Source organism: Staurois parvus, unplaced genomic scaffold, assembly GCF_062004578.1.
Source record: "Staurois parvus isolate SC_StPar_1 unplaced genomic scaffold, SC_StPar_1.0 ptg002150l, whole genome shotgun sequence".
Lineage (NCBI taxonomy): Eukaryota > Metazoa > Chordata > Amphibia > Anura > Ranidae > Staurois > Staurois parvus.
In genome coordinates this window covers 1-25337 of record NW_028319946.1, presented here as the reverse complement: position 1 = coordinate 25337, position 25337 = coordinate 1, and the positions used below count along the sequence as shown (strand labels likewise).

Sequence of the window (25337 nt, the reverse complement as noted above, 5' to 3'; positions counted from 1 at the left end):
CCCACGCAGGCTCTCACCCGGCCCCCCACGCAGGCTCTCACCCGGCCCCCCACGCAGGCTCTCACCCGGGCCCCCCACGCAGGCTCTCACCCGGGCCCCCACGCAGGCTCTCACCCGGGCCCCCACGCAGGCTCTCACCCGGGCCCCCACGCAGGCTCTTACCCGGGCCCCCACGCAGGCTCCCACCCGGCCCCCACTCAGGCTCCCACCCGGCCCCCCACGCAGGCTCTCACCTGGCACCACGGCCACCGTGTCCGATCCGTCTGCCGACTGAGCATTGCTCTCATCAAACTCGCTCTTGAAGATGCAGAGGAGGCAGGAGATGCGATAATCCAGACGGACGTTCAGAATGAACTAGAAGAGAGGTGAAGAGAAGATGTGAAGTAGAGGGACCAACACTGGAGCGCTCAGGCTGCCCACACCGGGATTCTGGGATTTAGCCCAATCACAAAGCCAAAGAAATTGAGGAGACCATCAAGTGTCAATCTATGAGGTGCGACAACTACAAGTCCAACGGAAGTGTCAAAGTAACGTCCAATAGTAATGGAATCTTTGGTTTTCTAATCTAACAGCCCCAAACGCCTTCATCTCACTACATGGGATGAAAGTTTCTGCACTTTTGCAGCACAGAGCACAACTTATAGGAATAAATGGAAAGTACAATGTGAGGAGCTCATCTCTCTGCTCTCACCTCCTGTCAGCGTGCTCTGTCAGCACACAGCTGCTTGTGCTGCTCCTTACTATCCAATCTGAACCCTTTAGTGTACTATTGAGTGTCTATATAATTGTATTTCCCTTCATTAGGCTCAGTTCACACTAGCTTTGTTAGCAGGCATTTGGGAAGTGTTTTTAATGCTCCTCAAACACCTACACAAGGCAGCCCACAGCGCTGTTCACACTGAAGCGTTAGCGTCGCAGCAAAATTGATGCCTCATGTGGAGTCAGGAGGAGTTGAAGCCTCCCATTCAAGTCTATGGTGCCGCTCCTCAAACGCCTGGCAGGTGTATGTGACGCGGTTGCGAGGCGTTTGCGGAGCATTAATACCATTTAACGTCATTACAGGCGTTTGTGATGCGGTTTTAACGCTTGGCGAAGCCTATGAGCTCGTTCACACTTGACTTTATTTCTAACTCTTGCCAAACGTCTCTATAGCATTTGACAGACATTACACAGGCGTTTGGGAAGCGGTTTTAACGCTCCCCAAATGCCCTATGCGCGGTTTTGAGGCGTTTGATAGGCGTTAAATCCGCCCCACAAACGCCTAAAATGAAGTTTAATGGTATTAACGCTCCGCAAACGCCTGCCAGGCATTTGAGGAGCGGCACCATAGACATGAATGGGAGGCTTCAACTCTTCCTGACTTGACATGAGGCGTCAGTTTTGCCGCGACGCTAACGCTCCCGTGTGAACAGCGCTATGTGCTGCCTTGTGTAGAATTTTCATAGGCGTTGGGAGAAGCTTTGAAAACGACTGCTGACAAAGCTAGTGTGAACGGAGCCTAAAAAACACGCATAGGGCGTTTGGGGAGCGTTAAAAACGCCTGTCAAACGCTATAGGGGCGTTTAGCGAGTTAGAAATGAGCCGAGTGAACGAACCCTTCAGCTCGGAGTCGGCACAAAAGAACGACCAGATTATGAAGACGTAAAGAGAAGCGATATCTGGGGACACTTACCTGCAGAATCTCAATGATCTTCAGCTTGGTGTCCATGACCAAGATGTCTTCTTTCTCCGGCTCTCTCTGAGGCTTAATGGCTCCTTCTGGGGCTGCCATGGGGGTCAGCGGAAGGAACCCCCCGCCACGTAGTACAACCTGAGTCATAAGTTCTCCGACTCCATGAATGGAGCGCATTACGTTACTGCCACCTACTACCAGAAACACAAATTATTCCGAGGATCGCGGGAAGGTTCCGCACACCATCTCCGAGTCCTCTATATGCAGATCTATAGCTTTCCCAATATTTCCAATTGGCTATTCAGAACACTCCGCATTTCTCTGAACGCAGTTTTATGTATTTATTATTTATATATTTCAGGTACTTATATAGCGCCGTCAGTGTACACAGCGCTTCACATACAGAGAGGAACAGAAGGATTGAACCCCCTGCGATTCTGCAAGTTCTCCCACTTCTCCATCATGGAGGGTCTGACATTCACATTGCAGGGGATTCCCACTCTGAGGACAGAATTCAGGAGATCACATTGCAGGGGATTCCCACTCTGAGGACAGAATTCAGGAAATCACATTGCAGGGGATTCCCACTCTGAGGACAGAATTCAGGAGATCACATTGCAGGGGATTCCCACTCTGAGGACAGAATTCAGGAGATCACATTGCAGGGGATTCCCACTCTGAGGACAGAATTCAGGAGATCACATTGCGGGGGATTCCCACTCTGAGGACAGAATTCAGGAGATCACATTGTATGATTTGTAAAGAATGTATTTGTCTCGCACGGCTGAACAGAAGTATTTGAACATCTAAGAAGCAGCAAGAATTCGGTCTCTCAAAGACCTGTTACTGCGCCTTTATAAAGCCCCCCTCTACTCCACTCATTCATCTCACTTAGTAGCACCTGTCTGAGCTCTTTAAAGACACCTGTCCACCCCACAGTCAGTCAGACACCAACTACTACCATGGGCAAGACCAAAGAGCTGTCCAAAGACACCAGAGACAAAGTTGTGGACCTCCACTAGGCTGGAAAGGGCTACGGGGAAATTGCCAAGCAGCTTGGTGAAAATAGATCAACTGTTGGAGCAATTGTTAGAGAATGGAAGAGGCTAAAGACGACTGTCAGTCTCCCTCGGACTGGGGCTCCATGCAAGATGTCCCCTCGTGGGGGATCACTGATGAGAAGAAAGGTGAGGAATCAGCCCAGAACTACAAGGGAGGAGCTGCTCAATGACATGAAGAGAGCTGGGGCCACAGTTTCACAGGTCACTGTCGGTAGAACACTACGCCGTCATGGTTTCCAATCATGCATTGCACGGAAGGTTCCCCTGCTCCAGTCATCACATGTCCAGGCCCGTCTGAAGGTTCCCCTGCTCCAGTCATCACATGTCCAGGCCCGTCTGAAGGTTCCCCTGCTCCAGTCATCACATGTCCAGGCCCGTCTGAAGGTTCCCTGCTCAAGTCATCACATGTCCAGGCCCGTCTGAAGGTTCCCCTGCTCCAGTCATCACATGTCCAGGCCCGTCTGAAGGTTGCCAATGACCATCTGGATGATGCAGAGGAGGCATAGGAGAAAGTCATGTGGTCAGAGGAGGCATGGGAGAAAGTCATGTGGTCAGAGGAGGCATGGGAGAAAGTCATGTGGTCAGAGGAGGCCAAAGGAGAACATTTTGGTCTAAACTTCACTCGTCGTGTTTGGAGGAAAAAGAAGGATGAGTTGCATCCCAAGAACACCATCCCTACTGTGAAGCATGGGGGTGGTAACATCATGCTTTGGGGGTGCTTTTCTGCGAAGGGGACAGGACGACTGCACTGTATTAAGGAGAGGATGAATGGGGCCATTTATGGTGAGATCTTCAGCAACAACCTCCTTCCCTCAGTCAGAGCATTGAAGACGGGTCGTGGCTGGGTCTTCCAACATGACAACGACCCGAAGCACACAGCCAGGAGAACCAAAGAGTGGCTCCAGAAGAAGCATATCCAGGTTCTGGAGTGGCCTAGCCAGTCTCCACACCTAAATCCAATAGAACATCTTTGGAGGGAGCTGAAACTCCGTGTTGTTCAGCGACAGCCCCGAAACCTGACAGATCTAGAGGAGATCGGTGTGGAGGAGTCGGCCAAAATCCCTGTTGCAGTGCAAACCTGGCCAAGGACTACAGGAAACGTCTGACCTCTGTAATTGCAGACAAAGGCTTCTGGACCAAATATTAACACGGATCTTCTCAGGGGTTCAAATACTTCTGTTCAGCCGTGCGACACAAATACATTCTTTACAAATCATACAATGTGATCTCCTGAATTCTGTCCTCAGAGTGGGAATCCCCTGCAATGTGAATGTCAGACCCTCCATGATGGAGAAGTGGGGGAACCTGCAGAATCGCAGGGGGTTCAAATACTTCTGTTCCTCACTGTATATATTGTACATTCACATCAGTCCCCACCCCCGAGGAGTGTACACTCTAAGGTCCCTAACATTCATACATACACATACTAGGGAAAAATTACACAGGATCTAACCTACCAGCATGTCTTTGGAATGTGGGAGGAAACCAGAGTACCCGGAGGAAACCCACGCAGACACAGGGAGAACATGCAAACTCCAGGCAGGTAGTGCCGTGGTTGGGATTCGAACCAATGACCTTAATACCTACCTACCTTGCTTTTCATCACCTTTGCCCATTTTGTTGGTGGGGAAGTTAGCAGTCAGGTGCACGCAGTCGAGGATGGCCAGAAGGATCTTGGTCAGCCGGAGAAGGTCGCTGAAATTGTAAAAGCCGAAGTAGATGAGATTGCGAGCCAAGTTCACCACCTAAAAAGAAGGGAAGACAAGGATTACATCGAAGTTCCGGCTCGCTCTCTTTCCACCCCCCAACTCTTCATATCTTCGCTACGGAACTTTTCTGCAGCATGAAAATTAGATGGTTGTAAACTATGTAACATTTAACCCCTTCAATGGCGGGCGCCGGCACCCCCTTCCTGCCTCCCGGGCGCCGGCACCTCCTTCCTGCCTCCCGGGCGCCGGCACCCCCTTCCTGCCTCCCGGGCGCCGGCACCCCCTTCCTGCCTCCCGGGCGCCGGCACCCCCTTCCCGCCTTCGGGGACCTTCACCCCCTTCCCGCCTCCCGGGCGCCGTCACCCCCTTCCCGCCTCCCGGGCGCCGTCACCCCCTTCCCGCCTCCCGGGCGCCGTCACCCCCTTCCCGCCTCCCGGGCGCCGTCACCCCCTTCCCGCCTCCCGGGCGCCGTCACCCCCTTCCCGCCTCCCGGGCGCCGTCTCCCCTTTCCCGCCTCCCGGGCGCCGTCTCCCCTTTCCTGCCTCCGGGGGCAGTCACCCCCTTCCTGCCTCCGGGGGCCGTCACCCCCTTCCTGCCTCCCGTACGCCGTCACCCCCTTCCTGCCCGGCCAATTTTCAGCTTTCAGCGCTGTCACACTTTGAATGACAATTGCGCAGTCATGCAGCACTGTACCCATGTGAAATTTTTACCATTTTTTTTTTTTACACATAAACAGAGCTTTCTTTTGGTGGTATTTATTCACCACAGAGTTTATTTTTTGCCAAATAAAACAAAAACACCTGAAACTTTATGAAAAAAAAAAACAAAACAAAAAAACACAAAAACGCACTTTTCTTCATTTTGGTTATATAATTTTCCAAATAAATAACATTTCTTCAGAAATTTATGTCAAAATGTATTCTGCTACATTTCTTTGGTGAAAATAATAATTGAATTTGAATTTTTTTTAATGTTTCTATTTTTTTTTTATTATTTTCTTTTGTTTACCATTTTATTTTTCAGCAAACTGCGACCAAACAATACAACGTTACCATAGTGACACTGAACTCCTCTGAACTCCTCTGGGCAAGTGATCAGGATTTTTGTACTATTTTTTTAACACACGATTGATGATACTAATGTATTGCATTAATATTTGCCATCATTGTCACTGAATGAAACGGATTCATTCAGTCTTTTGTTGTTATTATTATACAGGATTTATGGCGCCAACAGTGTGCTCAGCGCTGTACAATATAACGGGAGACAATACAGATCAATACAAGAGGGATAGGAGGGACTGATCCTGGGAGCTTACAATCTAAGAGGGAGGGGCTGATCCTGGGAGCTTACAATCTAAGAGGGAGGGGCCTGATCCTGGGAGCTTACAATCTAAGAGGGAGGGGCCTGATCCCGGGAGCTTACAATCTAAGAGGGAGGGGCTGATCCTGGGAGTTTACAATCTAAGAGGGAGGGGCCTGATCCTGGGAGCTTACAATCTAAGAGGGAGGGGCTGATCCTGGGAGCTTACAATCTAAGAGGGAGGGGCTGATCCTGGGAGCTTACAATCTAAGAGGGAGGGGCTGATCCTGGGAGTTTACAATCTAGGAGGGAGGGCCTGATCCTGGGAGCTTACAATCTAAGAGGGAGGGGCCTGATCCTGGGAGCTTACAATCTAAGAGGGATAGGAGGGCCTGATCCCGGGAGCTTACAATCTAAGAGGGAGGGCCTGATCCCGGGAGCTTACAATCTAAGAGGGAGGGCCTGATCCTGGGAGCTTACAATCTAAGAGGGATAGGAGGGCCTGATCCTGGGAGCTTACAATCTAAGAGGGAGGGGCTGATCCTGGGAGCTTACAATCTAAGAGGGATAGGAGGGCCTGATCCTGGGAGCTTACAATCTAAGAGGGAGGGGCCTGATCCTGGGAGCTTACAATCTAAGAGGGAGGGGCCTGATCCCGGGAGCTTACAATCTAAGAGGGAGGGGCCTGATCCCGGGAGCTTACAATCTAAGAGGGAGGGCCTGATCCCGGGAGCTTACAATCTAAGAGGGAGGGCCTGATCCCGGGAGCTTACAATCTAAGAGGGAGGGGCCTGATCCTGGGAGCTTACAATCTAAGAGGGAGGGCCTGATCCTGGGAGTTTACAATCTAAGAGGGAGGGGCCTGATCCTGGGAGCTCACAATCTAAGAGGGAGGGGCCTGATCCTGGGAGCTCACAATCTTAGAGGGAGGGCCTGATCCTGGGAGCTTACAAGTTGTGATTTGCTGTGATTGGGCAAAGCTGATCACATGGTACAGATGGGCTGATTGGCCCTGTCTGTAACATGTGACTGCCTTGACCATGTAATTGTATACAATGGAAGGCATGACAGGAAGCCATCCATTGTATACAATCGCCATGTGATCTGCTGTGATTGGTCACAGCGGTCACATGACACTGGCAACGGGGTGGTGTAATGATATGTCATCGGCTTTGTCCCGTGGCTATAGCGGGTGACAGATCACGCCACTGCATGGCCCTGCGGCCGCGCGAGCGTCTCGTTTTGACAGGACATCATATGACGCCCAGTGACAACGGCAAGTGTCCCGCCCGGCCGTCAATCTGCTATAGGCAGGGCCAGAAGGTGTTAAATTCCATTTTTGTTTGGGGGAAAAAAAAATGTCCCCTTGAGGTCACATTATACAATGTAGGGATTTCAACCACCTTTACCGTACGCCCCAACAAACGTCGGTCCTGTGCACACAGATGAAGAATTCGGCCACTGCCCTTTATATAACAACTCTCAGCGTAGATTCAGAAAGGCAGGGGGGGGGCCTTTCCAGCTGGCCTAGCAGTACCACCCCCCAGAGTCCATCGCTCAGCAATGCTGTCTAGGACCGAAGTAAAATGATACGGTAGATGAAATCATAAACCAGGAGGCTCATTGAGCACAATGATCGAACCCAAGTACCTTCCCTCTGAAGAAGATGCACAGAAAGAGTTCACAAATCCGTTCATTAAATGTGAATGTTCCTATGGAGGTGGCAACACGTTTTGGAGATACACAACTGCACCCTTGCTTCATCATGGCATCATTTCTAGCTGGAGGGATCCTGGACTCCCAAAGAGATCCTAAGAGAGGACTGGTAGCAAGGAGGAAAGTAATGTCTGCTCTGGCTGCAGGTTGGGATGCCAAATGTAAAAATCCGAGCAATCTGAGGATATCTCCTTGGGTCCAGGTTCCCACCGCCCCACCAGCAGTTGTACACCCCTGAAACACATAGGTACCTCCAAGAACATTTTCATTTAGGAACGTTTCTAGGTTGTGAAAACCTCGGAACCCAATAATCTTTAGTACAAGGAGCCAGTGTGGGGCCACGGCTAAGAGCAGTCTGTGGGCACAAAAGGACCGTGGCCCCCATTAGTGATCCTAGGACGTAGTCCAGCACCCCACCACACTGAACCTTCACAGAAAGACTTAAATCACCTCAAACGTCAACTTGTTCTTCTCTTTATCGGAGAAGGGAAATCTCTGCCCGACCACATCCCTCAAATATTCTTCCACAAACTCCATCGTCTGAGCGAATCTCTCCTTTATATCGTCCCTCGATGTCCCACTGCTGTCATAGCTGTGAGATGAAGACCAGAGAAGTGCCAAGGGTCAAACACTGTAAACTCGCGTCTTTTACATTTCACATCCTAGTCAGCTGCCACAAGGAAAATTAAAGAGAAAATACTGGAAAATGGCCTTCCCATCATCAGATGGTCATCTGACGATGGAAAAGAATCACTCTGTACCTACGAAGGAGCAACATTGTTATCTCAGGAGAGCACGTGTGTCAGGACTATAGAACACCTCCATCTTTCCTCATCCCTCAAACATGGGGGGGCTGTTCTATAGTCCTCAGAGTACTGGGAACAATCATACTTGGCAACCACCAGGAGTGGCCCTTTCTCTGTGGTATTTAACAGACCAAAGGGGAGCAAATAAGAGAAGTTCATTGGTAGGGATACATACACTTCAAGAATCCTGTATACAGTAAGGAATGAGGCCAAACGTACGGAAAAGTAGATTTCAGCTTTACAGAGCAGGAGGAAAGTACGTAGAGCCGAGAATGGATGGAATGAGGGGAGATTATGGCACACAGTGGCTGCTTGCCGTAACAATGTGTCGTGTAAGGAACAGAAGAGGCTTCCAGGAGGAGATCCCATCAGGGAGAACTTCCTCCACCAAAGAAAGATTGAGCAGATGCAAGGAAAAGCTTTCCACTGGAGAGGTTCTGGATGAGAGTGTGACCAGGATGAAGGAACGTCTCCGACCATTGACTTACTCATCTATAGCGATTTCTGAAGGTATCTCCGACCAGAGGCGGGCGTATTTCACAGGGGTCACCTGTTCCTGGGGGTCTCGGTCCACATGCATGTGCAACATCAATCTGCAGAATGAGGCTCGCAGGTCGAACGGAAGATTCTCATCAGACATACAGCGGAGAATAAGATCCACATCTAGCTGGCCGGAGATTTCATTAATGGCCAAGTACTGCCGGTCCAGGCACATGCGGGCAAAGAGGTTTAGTTGGTACCTGGAATGAGACACAAGTGGAAATATCTAAACATGCCACCAGTGGCATCTTAAGAGCATCGTGACCCCCTGGCAAAATGTTATGTACCCCCATCCGTCAGGTGTCCACCGGCGCGGCACCCCCATCCGTCAGGTGTCCATCACAGTGCCTCCATCCCACAGATGTCCCCCATCGTGCCTCCATCCCACAGATGTCCCCCATCGTGCCTCCATCCAACAGATGGCCCCCATCACAGTGCCCCCATCCCCTTCCCCCTTGTACTCACAGATCCCAGATGCTGTTCCCATCTGCAGTGAATGCAGCTCAGAGTTCTGAGACCAGAGTTGAGTCTTGGTGCAGGCTCCCTTACACCCCCTGCAGGAGGGAAAAAGCTGACTCCTCCCTTCAACATCAGCCAATCATTGCTTCTTCTGACAGGAGTGACATTGCAGTTATTTCTGTCAAAGACGAGTGGCACAAGTGGCCATATCTCCAATCCATACCCCAACAGAGCACCCAGGTTCCCCCTTGTCCTAACCCTAATCAGGGGGCCTCCATGCACCCGGGGCCCCTGGGCAATACCCACCATTCTTTAAAACGGCCCTGCATGCCACTCTGCTGTGGAAGTCACACATTTGCTGTTCCACCTAAATACCTGTAATAACTTAAGACATCCTGGTCCTCCTTCTGTCCTTCTTTGGCATCTTGAGCCAACTCTCGAACACTTTTACTTCGCGTTTCCTTATTGGCATCTCTCCAGAAAAGCCAAACTTCCTCCTCGTCCTCTCCGTTTTCCAGAGGGCTCTCGCTACTGTTCACACCCTCAAATTCAAAACGTGACAGTACCAGCCTTAAGAAAACGAAAAACAACATTGACTCCAGACTTATGACTTTGCCGGTACCACCATCTACATCTGGAGAACCCCTTAGCAGTGGATTCCATACTTTGTCTCGATGAGGATATCGGCATTGGCAGCATTCAGAACGGCTTTGCATATCAACTCTTGTGTGACGGGGATGGATTTGTTCATGGACACACAGAGGTCAGAGAGGTAATCCAGGAACCTAGAAAAAAAACAGAAAAAGGTCAGATCAGCCAATCCCATCAAAACAAACGTCTTCTCCAAAACCACAAAAGGTGGCCAAAAGTCTTTTCTGAAGGCATCTGAACAGCTTGTGGAGAACATACAGGTATGTGCACCTTTATACTTGCGCCAACCCTACCCATGGTCCCTAAAACCAGTCCATGTTCATCTTGTACACCCAAAGCGGAGCTTCCCCTCTTGGCTCTAAGGCCTCCTGCACACGGTATGGATGTTGGAGCTTCTGCTTTTTTTTCTTTTTTTTTTTTAACATGTCAGGCGCTTGTTTTGCACACATTCACGTGTATTTATGCGCATATTTACATGCATAAGAGCACGTTTGTGTACACAATATATTTTTAGGGAAAATATTTATGGTCATATGTGCTTATTCGTGCATATTTTGTGCACACACGGCATAAATTACAGACTAAAAATGCAGATTTTGGTTTTTGTTTTTGTTTTTTTTACTGAGGACTACCCAGTACACATTTACACGCCTGTGTGCAAAGGCACATTTTAAAATAATGGATTACATTTTACCCCAGTAAATAAATAACCCGCTGTATTGAGTTTTCAAGCTGCTGTGTGCAAAACCGAGATTGATCCGATGTGTTTCCCAAGCCAGTAATGGACTCCAACTAAACCAGACATGACTAATTACTCGTCGCTTCCGGAGATGATCGGGGGACGTTCTGGTCCGCCATCATATTATAACCCACAGGGCATCGTTCACAGGCATCACTGATGGCCACATGTACGGGTCCAACTGGAGCCTTCCGGAGATGATCGGGGGACGTTCTGGTCCGCCATCATATTATAACCCACAGGGCATCACTGATGGCCACATGTACGGGTCCAACTGGAGCCTTCCGGAGATGATCGGGGGACGTTCTGGTCCGCCATCATATTATAACCCACAGGGCATCGTTCACAGGCATCACTGATGGCCACATGTACGGGTCCAACTGGAGCCTTCCGGAGATGATCGGGGGACGTTCTGGTCCGCCATCATATTATAACCCACAGGGCATCACTGATGGCCACATGTACGGGTCCAACTGGAGCCTTCCGGAGATGATCGGGGGGACGTTCTGGTCCGCCATCATATTATAACCCACAGGGCATCACTGATGGCCACATGTACGGGCCAACTGGAGCCTTCCGGAGATGATCGGGGGACGTTCTAGTCCGCAGTCATATTATAACCCACAGGGCATCGTTCACAGGCATCACTGATGGCCACATGTACGGGTCCAACTGGAGCCTTCCGGAGATGATCGGGGGACGTTCTGGTTCGCCATCATATTATAACCCACAGGGCATCGTTCACAGGCATCACTGATGGCCACATGTACGGGTCCAACTGGAGCCTTCCGGAGATGATCGGGGGACGTTCTGGTCCGCCATCATATTATAACCCACAGGGCATCACTGATGGCCACATGTACGGGCCAACTGGAGCCTTCCGGAGATGATCGGGGGACGTTCTGGTCCACCATCATATTATAACCCACAGGGCATCGTTCACAGGCATCACTGATGGCCACATGTACGGGTCCAACTGGAGCCTTCCGGAGATGATCGAGGGACGTTCTGGTCCACCATCATATTATAACCCACAGGGCATCGTTCACAGGCATCACTGATGGCCACATGTACGGGCCAACTGGGGTCTCGCATCTTGAAGCCTTCTATAGGAATAGTATTGGTGGGGGGGGGGGGGGGGGGGATTACAAACTCTTTAGTTCAGGCTAGTTAGAGAAGACCGGCAGGCACCAGGAGGCCGGATTTGATTTATTTTGTCTGACATTTGTGTTTTTTTTGGACTATAGCAACATTTAAAATCTAATAAAGAATTAAAAAAAAAAAAAAGTATTGTTACAGTTTTGTTTGGGATTGGTCAATACGGAGTGATATAAAGGTTGGAAGAGCTGCCTTTCCATGGAAGACATAGCCCAGCCTCAGTATCCCCTCCAATAGTGCCCAGCCAGGGACCTCGGCATTTCTTCATCAGCTCTATGATGAAGGGAAAGAACAGAGCTCAGAGCCGCCAATGTTTTGCTTCAGCAGGCATCATGTGACCGAAGACCTAGACCTTGGGCCAAGTGGTCCTGGCTACATTTCCTGGCTATGCTGACTTTCAATTTCTGCCACGAGAGGCAACTTTAGGGGTTCTGTTGGACCCCTTTACATTCCCGTAAAACCGTTTTAGTTTTATGTTCCCATTGCCAGGTATTTTTCATTTTACTAGAAGAAGGAAGCCCTACGCACTTTACATTCCCCCCACGTGGCCCCGTCTCACCTGGGCTCCCGGTTCTTCCTCACCAGGCTGACGAAGGTGTCGATCTCGGCCGCGGTGATGTGCTTCTCCAGCAGCTTGCGGTTATTGTGCAGCAGCGCAGTAATGGTGTCTTCCGCCAGGACGTCATATCCGATCTGCTTCTGCATAAAGCCAAATTGTTTGGCAATGTATTCCTGGGCAGAGAGAAAGAAGCGTTACACGGGGCGAAGGGTCCCACGGGGCGAAGGGTCCCACGGGGCGAAGGGTCCCACGGGGCGAAGGGTCCCACGGGGCAGCTCAGTCTGCAGTAAGATGTCAACATGGATACCAAGAAATGGATCCCTTGATTTCCTGACAAACTACAAAGTGGCATCAAAAAGTTTCAAGATTAGTTCTGTAACACGCTCACAGATGGCAGCACAAGGCCGCACGCACAGTCACAGGGAGCACCAACCTTCAGTAGTCAGTATGGCAAAAGACATCGTCCTGTGTACATCAGGAGCTGAGTAACTGGTGCTATTCTCACCACGAGTGTTACGGTCAGGAAAGGAATCCTCACGTGCGTAGGCACATGGGGTTAAGGAACTCTGCCCACGGTAGGCATATGCGCGAACTGGTGCAGGAGCGCACGTGCAAATTCACATTGGCGCCACAGGATCTATTTGAACTGCACTGCCCAGCCTGTCAGTGCCATTTGGTCTATTGCGTTCCTGTGTTCCAGATTCCAGTCATTGATCCGGTCTGCCCCGGATTCGGCTCTGATTGCCGCCTGTACCAACCGTCCTTCTCCTTGGCCTGCTCCTCCTGTCATACCATCTCCTGTTACTGACCCTGGCTTGACTTCTGACCCTTGCCTGCCGCTTGTACCTCATCTGCTCGCTGGATGCTGATCTGGACTGTCTGACCCAACCTTGTATCTGTTCAGCCGCCTCTGCATCAGTTCATCTGCAGCCTATCCCATCCTGGGGTTCTGCTCTTCTGACGACACATCGGCATTAACCACCAAGAGACCATCACCCCGTGCATTTCCTGACACCTTACCAAGGGCTCCTTCACCGGGACAGAAGTCACATGATTGGGAAAGGTCCCAATCGAAAGAGGAGATCGAGACCTTTCCTTGAGTACCGGACGTGTATGCTGGGAGCGCGCAGGGCGCGCTCTCTCAGCACATATCTTCTTTTTCAATAGAACGCAAATTAGCGGCCGCTCGGTGTCTAGGCCCAGATGCCGACAGGCCGCACATTTGCGTTCGGACGGCGTGAAGAGGTTAATGCCCAAGCACAATTTTGCAACGATGACACGTTAGAAAAAAACGTACATATCATCACAACTACTTTGTACATCCGGGCGGATTATACCGTGTTTTTTTTCAGGATAAATTGGGCTTCATTTGGTTGTGAATGGTCATGGATATCTCCTGATTTTTTTTTATTATCAAAGGAAAACTGGCACAAAATAGTAAAACAAAAAAAAAAAAATTTTTTTAATTTAGCTGTGTGTTTGTTACTACCATAACCAACTACCAAAGAACAACCCAAAATACATTTTCCAGCTCTTGACGATCGCAGCGACACCATATATGTTGATGTTATTTGTTGCTTGGAACTGCAGTACGGCCCAGAAACAAGAGTGCGCATTTTGCTTTTTTTGTTTTTGTTTTATTTTGTAACTAAAAACACACTGACACTAAAACTAATACCAATTAAAAAAAAAAAAAGTCCTGACCTTTGACCCTAACCTTTTGCCCTTGACCCAAAAACTAACCCTGGCACTGAACTAAATCAAACCTCCATCTCGGTATATTTTCTTTTATTTTTTAATATTTCTTTTTCTTAAACTTTTTTTCTCAATGCCGGAGTTAGAGATACAATGTATAATAGAATGTATATAATGACCATGTATCTCTCTCCTCCATTCATTGAAAAAAAAAAGAAAAACAAAACAAGGGAGGCAGGCTATACACTGACTGATCACTGTGATAGCCAATCAGAGGCTACCACAGCGATCATGTGACCTGGAATCGGGAGTCCTGGTTCCCAATAATTAGAACAGGACCCGGGGCTCTCAGTGACACCCCGATCTTTGTGCTGGGAGCGCACAGTGCAGCGCACTCCCAGCAAAGAGACAGGTACGCAAATATGCGGCCCCACGGAAAAAAGACCCGTTCTGTGAGGTCGCATATTTGTGTGACGTTGGCGCGAAGGAGTTAAAGAGAAAACAACTCATTTTGGGGAGGGGATGACTCCCTGAAAATATTGGGGAACACAGCCAACCTTTACAGGAAAGGAGAGATGGAAAACACAAGACACAAAGATCAGAAAGAGTGAAGTCTTCATGCGTTCCTTTAGTTTGTGATCATCACGGCTCCCACGTTTCATCAATAAAAGGATTTCTAGATACAGAATTATAATTGCAAGTTTCTCTCTTTCCACTTGAGCGTAATACGAAGAAATCCGACTTGGAGCGTTTCCGTTTTCTGAAGCTGAACTGCAACAGCAGAACGTTTCATGACCAATTTGGTGAAGCTCCCACGTCGGGTACATTTACCCTCAGGGGTGGACTGACCATTTGGAAACTCGGACACTGCCTGAGGGCCCGGGGTCAGTAGGGGACCCCATGAGATGCCCCTGGTACCTTTTTCATAGGCTTTTTTGAGTTTGGGCAAGGACACAGGGGCCCCATGATCCCTTATTGCCCGAGGGCCCCATGAGTTGTCAGTCCGCCCCTGCTTACACTCATCATTACAAATACCTGATTCTTGCGGTAGTCTTGCTGGGAGTGCCGCAGGACGCGGTAGCACAGCCGGCAGATGTGCCTGAATGGTGCATGTCTTTGATCCCCCAGCTCCTCCAGCCTCAGCATTGGACCATCACCACCATCCGTAAACGGGGCCTGCAACAGCTTGAAGATCTGCCGGGGAGGAGACAACCGTGCTCAGCAATGTCAACGCTTTCCTGAAAACCCATCCTTACAGAACCCAACACGCACCTGTTTCAGGATATTCTGCTCCCGCATCAGCTTCTGGCGTTCGCGGTTGGGTTTGTTCACCAGGACCTCCAGAACATCCTGCCCAGAATTCACTCCAGCTGTTACAAAGTAAACCAACTCCTCCAAGAGTTTGGTCACGGCCCTAAACCAGAAAGGCAGAGCAAAAATCACACTCAACAACATGAGATGGGGGGGGGGGTTGGTTTATTCCATATACAAACATCTGACTCTGGAGGAAAGCGGAGACCTGGACAACGGTCTTTGGAGGAAAGCAGAGACCTGGACAACGGTCTTTGGAGGAAAGCAGAGACCTGGACAACGGTCTTTGGAGGAAAGCAGAGACCTGGACAACGGTCTTTGGAGGAAAGCAGAGACCTGGACAACGGTCTTTGGAGGAAAGCAGAGACCTGGACAACGGTCTTTGGAGGAAAGCAGAGACCTGGACAACGGTCTTTGGAGGAAAGCAGAGACCTGGACAACGGTCTTTGGAGGAAAGCAGAGACCTGGACAACGGTCTTTGGAGGAAAGCAGAGACCTGGACAACGGTCTTTGGAGGAAAGCAGAGACCTGGACAACGGTCTTTGGAGGAAAGCAGAGACCTGGACAACGGTCTTTGGAGGAAAGCAGAGACCTGGACAACGGTCTTTGGAGGAAAGCAGAGACCTGGACAACGGTCTTTGGAGGAAAGCAGAGACCTGGACAACGGTCTTTGGAGGAAAGCAGAGACCTGGACAACGGTCTTTGGAGGAAAGCAGAGACCTGGACAACGGTCTTTGGAGGAAAGCAGAGACCTGGACAACGGTCTTTGGAGGAAAGCAGAGACCTGGACAACGGTCTTTGGAGGAAAGCAGAGACCTGGACAACGGTCTTTGGAGGAAAGCAGAGACCTGGACAACGGTCTTTGGAGGAAAGCAGAGACCTGGACAACGGTCTTTGGAGGAAAGCAGAGACCTGGACAACGGTCTTTGGAGGAAAGCAGAGACCTGGACAACGGTCTTTGGAGGAAAGCAGAGACCTGGACAACGGTCTTTGGAGGAAAGCAGAGACCTGGACAACGGTCTTTGGAGGAAAGCAGAGACCTGGACAACGGTCTTTGGAGGAAAGCAGAGACCTGGACAACGGTCTTTGGAGGAAAGCAGAGACCTGGACAACGGTCTTTGGAGGAAAGCAGAGACCTGGACAACAGTCTTTGGAGGAAAGCAGAGACCTGGACAACGGTCTTTGGAAGAAGACTTGTCTAACTGGTAAGGGAGTTTCAGTATTTCCAGGTTCTTTACAGTGAGATATGTCCCACCACAAATTGTTCAAGCATCCATAGCCTCTTACCTCCTCTCGTTCTGGGTAATGGTCCCCTTCTCCAACTTCCCAGCAATGGAAGAGAGAACTTTACTGGCATCGTTGGCAAAGTCCAGATCTCTAACCTCCGCCGGAGACACGGGAACAATGGCAAATGCTTCCTTGTCTTCTTTCACAGGGGACGTTCCAATCTAAGTGAGGTAGGAAGGACACAACAGTCATTATTGAACACAAGTCCATACAAAGTTCTTTTTAGGTCTACCCAATCAAAAGCTCATAATATTAGCATTAATATAGCCAACCTGAGGTGGAATGCTAGCCCAACATGTCTCTGGGGGTTCCCAACATGCCTCTGGAGGGTAGAGGGAGGTGCCACACACACAAAATTAAATTAAGATAAATGCTCACAAAGACACGAAGATGATCTCCTCCAAATCAAGAGACATTTAGTCCCATACGTTGGTCACCATGGACCTCATCCTCTCCTCAGATGCACAGCCCAGTGTTTAAAATATCGCCATTCTTAGAACACATTCTCACCATGTTTTTCACATTTTGTTGAATATAAAGAGTGAATTTCCCTTTTTTTTGGTAGATATTTTTTCCTAATGATATAATTTGGTTGGCTAGGTTATTCCACAATGAAAGTGTCAGGAAAACTAGCAACATCCATGTCAAAGTGATCGCTTTCTGGGTGAAAAGGAGCATCTCCAAAGGAAAACAGACAATAAGGGCCACCAGTCCTTTTTAAGAAAACCAATTTTTTTTTTTTTTTTTTTTAAAAAGGGCAAATTTTTTTTTCCTATTTTGGAAAGAGTAAGGGAGGGTTATAACCTCTGTCAGTTTTTTGCCATCTTTGTCCCATTGGGGAGATTAACCTTCACGTTCTGTCCCATAGCAAAAACAGGAAGTGAGAAGAAATTCCTGCAAATTTAGGGAATCCCTTGGGGACCCCCCCAGGTCACCAGAAATAGTGACCCCATTGGAAGATTTCCCCTCTTTCTGTTCTGGGGACAACCCTAAATTCCAAAATTTGGGATTTTCGCTTTCCTTTTCTTTCAATGATAATGGTAAACATGACAAATAGAGGGTAAATCTCCCTAACGGGACACCGACAGGGGGTCTCCCCCTCCAGCCAGGGGGCCTCCGCCCTCCAGCCAGGGGGTCTCCGCCCTCCAGCCAGGGGGTCTCCGCCCTCCAGCCAGGGGGTCTCCGCCCTCCATTCATTGCTGAACAGGAGGGTCAATGATGGGCAATGCTCTGCATGTCAGGAGGGTCAATGATGGGCAATGCTCTGCATGTCAGGAGGGTCAATGATGGGCAATGCTCTGCATGTCAGGAGGATCAATGATGGGCAATGCTCTGCATGTCAGGAGGATCAATGATGGGCAATGCTCTGCATGTCAGGAGGATCAATGATGGGCAATGCTCTGCATGTCAGGAGGATCAATGATGGGCAATGCTCTGCATGTCAGGAGGATCAATGATGGGCAATGCTCTGCATGTCAGGAGGATCAATGATGGGCAATGCTCTGCATGTCAGAAGGATCAATGATGGGCAATGCTCTGCATGTCAGGAGGCCCCCTTCCCGCAAAGATGTGAACATGGTGAGAATAGTTTGCAAGACCTTTAGAATTTTGATTTGTAGAAAAATCAATAAAAGGATAATTCCACATCACTGGGTCAGTATTTCCAAACATCGCGTCTATTCCAAGGAAAAGTGGAAGAAATGTGAAATGCGGAACGAAACACTCCTATAAATGTGTCAATGAGCCCAACAACCCGTCCTAATATACGGCTGGAAATGGGAGAACATCTGCGTATAGAAGGCCAATGTTCGGTCAGGAAGGTGGATTGTCCAGCATTGACTCCAATTTGGAGTATTGAGATGTGAGCGACATCGTGTAATAATCCGAGCGTACCCGCAACATAACCGGCTTCTCCTCGTCCTTGTCTATGGGGCTGTTGGTACTGTGCACCCAAGTGTTGGTACACAAATGGCGCAGTCGTACGTAGGAGTTTCTGCAAAACACAAACAGAAGATGGGATTTGATTAGACATGTGGGGTTAGTTTCATTATGAATCGAAATGGAGAAAATGTTAGTTATTCGGAGATTTGGATGTATCCGAAATTCCGGATCACAACAGTAACAAATTTTGGAGAATCAAAAATGAAAAGCAAACCTCAAATAACTCAAAAATGAAATAAAATCAAACTCAAATATGACATCAAATTTTAAATTCAAAAATGAAAATCAAACCTCAAACAATTTAAAAATTAAATCACTCAAATTTGAAAATCAAATCAAACTTGAAAAAGGACATCAAATTTGAAATGGAAATATATTGCAACACATACAGTAAGGTATTAAAGTTAAGATGATTTCTACTTTGGCCGCTTTATAGAAAAGAATAAAATAGAATGGAATAGAATAAAGCAAAACAGAAGACAACAATAGAATAAAACTGAACAGAAAATATATGTATAAAAAGATAGAATAAAACAGAATAGAAGTAAAACAGAACAAGACAATAGAATAAAACTGAACAGAAATTACATGTATGAAAAGAATAAAACAGAATAGAATAGTAAAAAAAATACCATAAAAGAAAAGAATATAAAAGAATTGAATGAATTTAGCCGTCTTCCGAATTGCTTTGAAAACAACAAATCTATGAAACGAATCTAAATAAAACAATTTCGTAAAATTAAACATTCTAACTTAACGAATATGACAAACCGAAATTAGCGAACAAATCCGAAAAGAAAATAAATGATTTCTTCGTGCTCATCTCTAGATTTGATACCCAAAGCAACCAACCAATCAGCTCTTCAATCCTAATTTCAACCAGGCAAAACAAAATGCGGCATCTGGAGGAATCCCATGAGCTGTGTAGAGGACTTTCCTGTCGGTGACGAGGATCCCAAGGCCTAGTGGAAGACTTGATCCCACAGAGCAACCACCAACCTTGGCACCAGGCTGTCGCCGCCTCTTAGAGTGGTCGGGTCCAACTCAAAGATGGAGGAGATATCGTTGCCTTCAGGAACAGAGACCAACGTGCACATCATCTTCTCTGGAGCCACTCTCATCCTGGCACGGGCCGGGTCCTGATCCACGTCCATCTGCAAATGGAACAAACTTTTGAGAACTTTTGCATTTTTCATAAATTTGCACAAGATCCATCATATGCATAATTCCATATTTTTTGGCAAGAAGAGGAAAAACCAGCATTTGAACTTCTATTTATTAAATTTGTGCACTTTGGTCTTTGTATCTCTATCTCCCGTCTGATCAATGTTTATAAACAATGTTACTTTGTATCTCTATCTCCCGTCTGATCAATGTTTATAAGCAATGTTACTTTGTATCTCTATCCCCCGTCTGATCGATGTTTATAAACAATGTTACTTTGTATCTCTATCCCCCGTCTGATCGATGTTTATAAACAATGTTACTTTGTATCTCTATTTCCCGTCTGATCGATGTTAATAAACAATGTTACTTTGTATCTCTCCATCTCCCGTCTGATCGATGTTTATAAACAATGTTACTTTGTATCTCTATCCCCCGTCTGATAGATGTTTATAAACAATGTTACTTTGTATCTCTCTGTCTCCCGTCTGATCGATGTTTATAAACAATGTTACTTTGTATCTCTCTATCTCCGGTCTGATCGATGTTTATAAACAATGTTACTTTGTATCTCTCTATCCCCGTCTGATCGATGTTTATAAACAATGTTACTTTGTATCTCTATCCCCCGTCTGATCGATGTTTATAAACAATGTTACTTTGTATCTCTCTATCTCCGGTCTGATCGATGTTTATAAACAATGTTACTTTGTATCTCTCTATCCCCGTCTGATCGATGTTTATAAACAATGTTACTTTGTATCTCTATCCCCCGTCTGATCGATGTTTATAAACAATGTTACTTTGTATCTCTCTATCTCCGGTCTGATCGATGTTTATAAACAATGTTACTTTGTATCTCTCTATCTCCCGTCTGATCCATGTTTATAAACAATGTTACTTTGTATCTCTCTATCTCCGGTCTGATCGATGTTTATAAACAATGTTACTTTGTATCTCTCTATCTCCGGTCTGATCCATGTTTATAAACAAAGGTCCTTTGTTCTCTCTTCTGATCTAGGGGGGGGAAACGATGCCCCACTGATTGGGTCAGTTGGGGGGGGGGGGGAACAATGCCCCACTGATTGGGTCAGTTGGGGGGGGGGGGAGAAACAGTGCCCCACTGATTGGGTCAGTAGGGGGGGGAGGAACAGTGCCCCACTGATTGGGTCAGTTGGGGGGGAGGGAAGGAACAGTGCCCCACTGATTGGGTCAGTTGGGGGGGAGGGAAGGAACAGTGCCCCACTGATTGGGTCAGTTGGGGGTGGGGGGGGGGGAAGGAACAGTGCCCCACTGATTGGGTCAGTTGGGGGTGGGGGGGGGGGAAGGAACAGTGCCCCACTGATTGGGTCAGTTGGGGGGGAAGGAACAGTGCCCCACTGATTGGGTCAGTTCGGGGGGAAGGAACAGTGCCCCACTGATTGGGTCAGTTGGGGGGGAAGGAACAGTGCCCCACTGATTGGGTCAGTTGGGGGGGGAAGGAACAGTGCCCCACTGATTGGGTCAGTTGGGGGGGGAAGGAACAGTGCCCCACTGATTGGGTCAGTTGGGGGGGAAGGAACAGTGCCCCACTGATTGGGTCAGTTGGGGGGGGGGAAGGAACAGTGCCCCACTGATTGGGTCAGTTGGGGGGGGAAGGAACAGTGCCCCACTGATTGGGTCAGTTGGGGGGGAAGGAACAGTGCCCCACTGATTGGGTCAGTTAGGGGAGGGGGGGGGGGGGGAAGGAACAGTGCCCCACTGATTGGGTCAGTTGGGGGGGGGGGGGAAGGAACAGTGCCCCACTGATTGGGTCAGTTGGGGGGGGGGGGGGAAGGAACAGTGCCCCACTGATTGGGTCAGTTGGGGGGGGGGGGGGAGGAACAGTGCCCCACTGATTGGGTCAGTTGGGGGGGGGGGAAGGAACAGTGCCCCACTGATTGGGTCAGTTGGGGGGGGGGGGGGAAGGAACAGTGCCCCACTGATTGGGTCAGTTGGGGGGGGGGGGGGAAGGAACAGTGCCCCACTGATTGGGTCAGTTGGGGGGGGGGGGGAAGGAACAGTGCCCCACTGATTGGGTCAGTTGGGGGGGGGGGGGAAGGAACAGTGCCCCACTGATTGGGTCAGTTGGGGGGGGGGGGAAAGGAACAGTGCCCCACTGATTGGGTCAGTTGGGGGGGGGGGAAGGAGCAGTGCCCCACTGATTGGGTCAGTTGGGGGGGGGGGGGGGAAGGAACAGTGCCCCACTGATTGGGTCAGTTTGGGGGGGGGGGGTGCCCCACTGATTGATTGGGTCAGTTGGCAGGAATGGGGCCCTGAGGGCCAGATAAAGGCAAGCGGAGGGTCACATCCGGCCCAGAGGGCCACAGTTTGGAGGTCACTGACCTGGAGTAACACGATGTTTAAGTGAACATTGGACAAGAAAATGAACTCAAATACTGATAAAGTCACACAAACAGGTCCACAGCAGAAATAGAACGGCTCACTCTATGGGGGGTGGGCAGGTTTACGATGAACTGGTTATACTGCGGGTTCAACATGGAAAAGCACAAAATCTCTACACTAAATACAAGCGGCAGCTCCGATCTCCTCCAGGGGGCATCGCGGTAGAACAGATCCTGCACGGCGCGGTGCCCAGCGTTCTCGGGTTGTCACACTGCTGTCTTCCCACAAGCCGGGACAACCACAGCAATTTATAAACTTCTACGGAAACAGATCCAGACCTTCAGGATGCTGAATGTTTCATGATTCGGCACAAACAGAATTCACTACAAATGGCTTTCGGATTATTCAGCTGTTGGAATAATCTCCGCCTACTGCCATGTGCATGAATCCCATCATGTGCAGCTTCTGCAGTATATGTACCATGTAGCTCGGTTGGTGGAGACAGCCATGAAATGGGCGAGTATTGGATGGAAGGCGGGGGCTGGGCAGCTGGAGTAAATGCCGACAGGGAAAATGAGGATCTAGCACAGCGTCAAGGGCTGGTGATGGGTTAACCAAGCTGGGTCATGTCGAGTGGGGGTGGGTTAAGGCACCAAAGCTTCTACCTGCTATACTTACTGAGACCTCAGCTTCCAGGCTACCTGCCTCATAGTCAGGGTTCACCTGAGGAAAGAACCGTACAGTGAGAAAAAAAAAAGTGAACCTGTCTAAAGCCACCTGCTGGAGGGGAAGCAAACACAAAAACCAAAAGTCATGGTTGGTTACTTATTACATGTGGAGATTTCCAAGATGGATCAGGTTGGAGAGAGTCCTAGAGGCCTACAAACTGCACAACATGGCTTAAAATAATCCAAGTTCCCGCTATGGCAATATGGCCCTATGAGCAAAAATGGAAGTTAGAGGATCTCTAGACCCTTTGGGGTTCCTCACTCACCTCTGCTGCCAGGTAATGCCCCGTCGCCAAATGCTTAAATCTGAACAGGCTGTTCCAGTAGCCAGCGCCTCCTCTGCATGGGTCGTGCTGGACAACCTAAGAAACAAGAACCGCGGTACAACACATTACCAGCCCTGTACAACACATTACCAGCCCTGTACACCATTTGTCTGATTTTAGGACTGGGCAAAGTTCCCCCACAACTGGCCAATGGAATCGAGATAGGACCTAAAGCAGATCTAGACTAGGACATCTAGTTTGCCAAGTACTGCTTACCAAGCCATCACCGATTTTCTCTTTTAGGGAATCCTGGTTTCCACCAGCCTTCTTCTATTGTGAAGAGTGTTGCCAATCTCCTGCAGCCTCTTTGGAAACACTTCCTACCTACATGCACGCCGGTGATGGCTGCATGGCATTTCTTAGGGCGGGTTTCCTGATAATGACAACAGTGGTCCATATCAACAGAACGTTTGATGAGGCCACTTGTAGTTTCCATTGGGTGAGAGGCTGCAGCAGGGGCTGAAGGTGAAGCCTAAATGAGATTTTAAGGATTGGGTCTACCACTTTAACGAATGTCAGTGCTAGAAAAGACCCCAAAATAATCAAACTCAGTACTAGAGTGTAATTGTAGCACACAGGAGCCATATATGTCATCCTCGGTGCCTGCGGGTCCTTCAAGACCATTCGTACAATCAGGAAGAGATTGCAGGATCATCCATACGAGATCTCCACATATCATCTCAAGTTCCCACTGGGAAGACATGTATGTCTGGAACATGATAGCGATCCCAAATTCCTCAAATGCTGGGTCTTGGAAGTTGTCCCCCATGATACTATGAGGGGGGGGGGTTCTTCGATAGACTTGTACTTCAACATGAAGCAAGCAAGGTGGATATGGGAGCTCGAGGCCACCAAATCCCCTGGCCTTAATCAAAGCCTAAGCTTTGTCCCACTTTTACCACCTTGATGTCTCTATCCTCCCTCCTCTTTTTGTTTTCTTGTGTTATATGTGGGTTACCCATGGCACGGTCCAATGGGGTTTCTGTTGTTTTTTTGTAGACCGGACCATATGAAGTGTAATAGAAGGTTGGTAGTCTTTGACGCATATTGGAACTATCCTTGTTTGTTTCTTGTGATTGATTTGAATTCTTTGTTGGCTTTCCGTGGATTGGGCCCCAATATCTGACACTTATTTCAGGATTAAATACGTCTTTTAAGGTGAAATGCTTTATATGTTTAGTCATTAATCTATTTATGTGGATATTGCAGTGGCTACAAGATGACACCCGAGAGGTCTTTTGCCATTATAGCTCACCTTTTGTTTATCTCCGGATATTTTTCTTTGTCTGTAGATGACGCCCATTGTACTGCGCATGCGTGTGACGTCACTGAGCATGTTGCGTCGTGACGCATTGTGTGTGCGCGGTGGACATTTTAGGAGTGTCCATTTTAGGGGCCCAGTCCATGAGGCATGCCAAACAAACTTTAGCCTACGTCTGAGGTAGCCCAATGTACCGGTGAAACCGGTCAGGAGGGCTACTTCCACACTCCGTGGTCTCCTAATGAAACGTGCCTTGATGCCAACAGCATGATAAGTATTATCAACTCCACCCTGACCATATTTCAATGCATTGAACTTTTCTATTCTTGAGGAACTTCACGACTATCACATCTATGGATGGTCTCTTTTTCCTTATGGAAATGCCTCTCCATTGATGTCTGGGCCAGACTCTCCATAATAATGTATATTGATGTACGAGGGAGGTCACAACTTTCCACACCAATCCTCCCGTGGATGGCGCCTTCAATCGCTAAGCCCTAGAGGGAGGTAAAGATTTATATGGTCCATTTATTTCCTCCTCTGGACTACATCAAGTCTGGCAACCTGTCTGGGATCATCGAATGGTTATCCCCAATGAGAGATCTCTCTGGCTACAATCTCCGTGTAAGAGGGAGGTCACTGAATCACATTGTGTACAAGATATCCTCTTCTAGACTACAAAGTATTGTCCATGTGGGGTCCTAACCAACCTTAACCAACTATACCTTCTTCTGAGTGGCACAAGATACAGGAGATATCCATTTCTGAAGATGACTCAGATATTTGAACTTAATATGCTGAGCAGTTATGGAGATGTTATGCTAAATGTTTACAATAGATGGCATTTATTGGCACCCTTTGGGGGGGAGCAAGTGAGCCCTCTGGAGT

General features: G+C 48.6%; 1 protein-coding gene across 1 annotated transcript in view; it reads right to left on the bottom strand.

Annotated features, from left to right (window-relative positions):
- LOC149432416 (inositol 1,4,5-trisphosphate-gated calcium channel ITPR1-like) overlaps positions 1-24524 on the bottom strand; it is a gene marked incomplete at its 3' end in the record, with an annotated part of 40548 nt that extends 16024 nt beyond the window's left edge. The window contains 16 exon segments of the mRNA XM_089665225.1: positions 234-354; positions 1673-1863; positions 4325-4478; positions 7911-8052; positions 8755-9006; positions 9641-9835; positions 9931-10050; positions 12373-12545; positions 15103-15261; positions 15340-15481; positions 16666-16826; positions 18559-18658; positions 19606-19760; positions 22813-22857; positions 23129-23224; positions 24444-24524. Coding sequence (XP_089521351.1) covers positions 234-354; positions 1673-1863; positions 4325-4478; positions 7911-8052; positions 8755-9006; positions 9641-9835; positions 9931-10050; positions 12373-12545; positions 15103-15261; positions 15340-15481; positions 16666-16826; positions 18559-18658; positions 19606-19760; positions 22813-22857; positions 23129-23224; positions 24444-24524 — 2287 coding nt within the window.
- Positions 24525-25337: the final 813 nt, after the last annotated feature.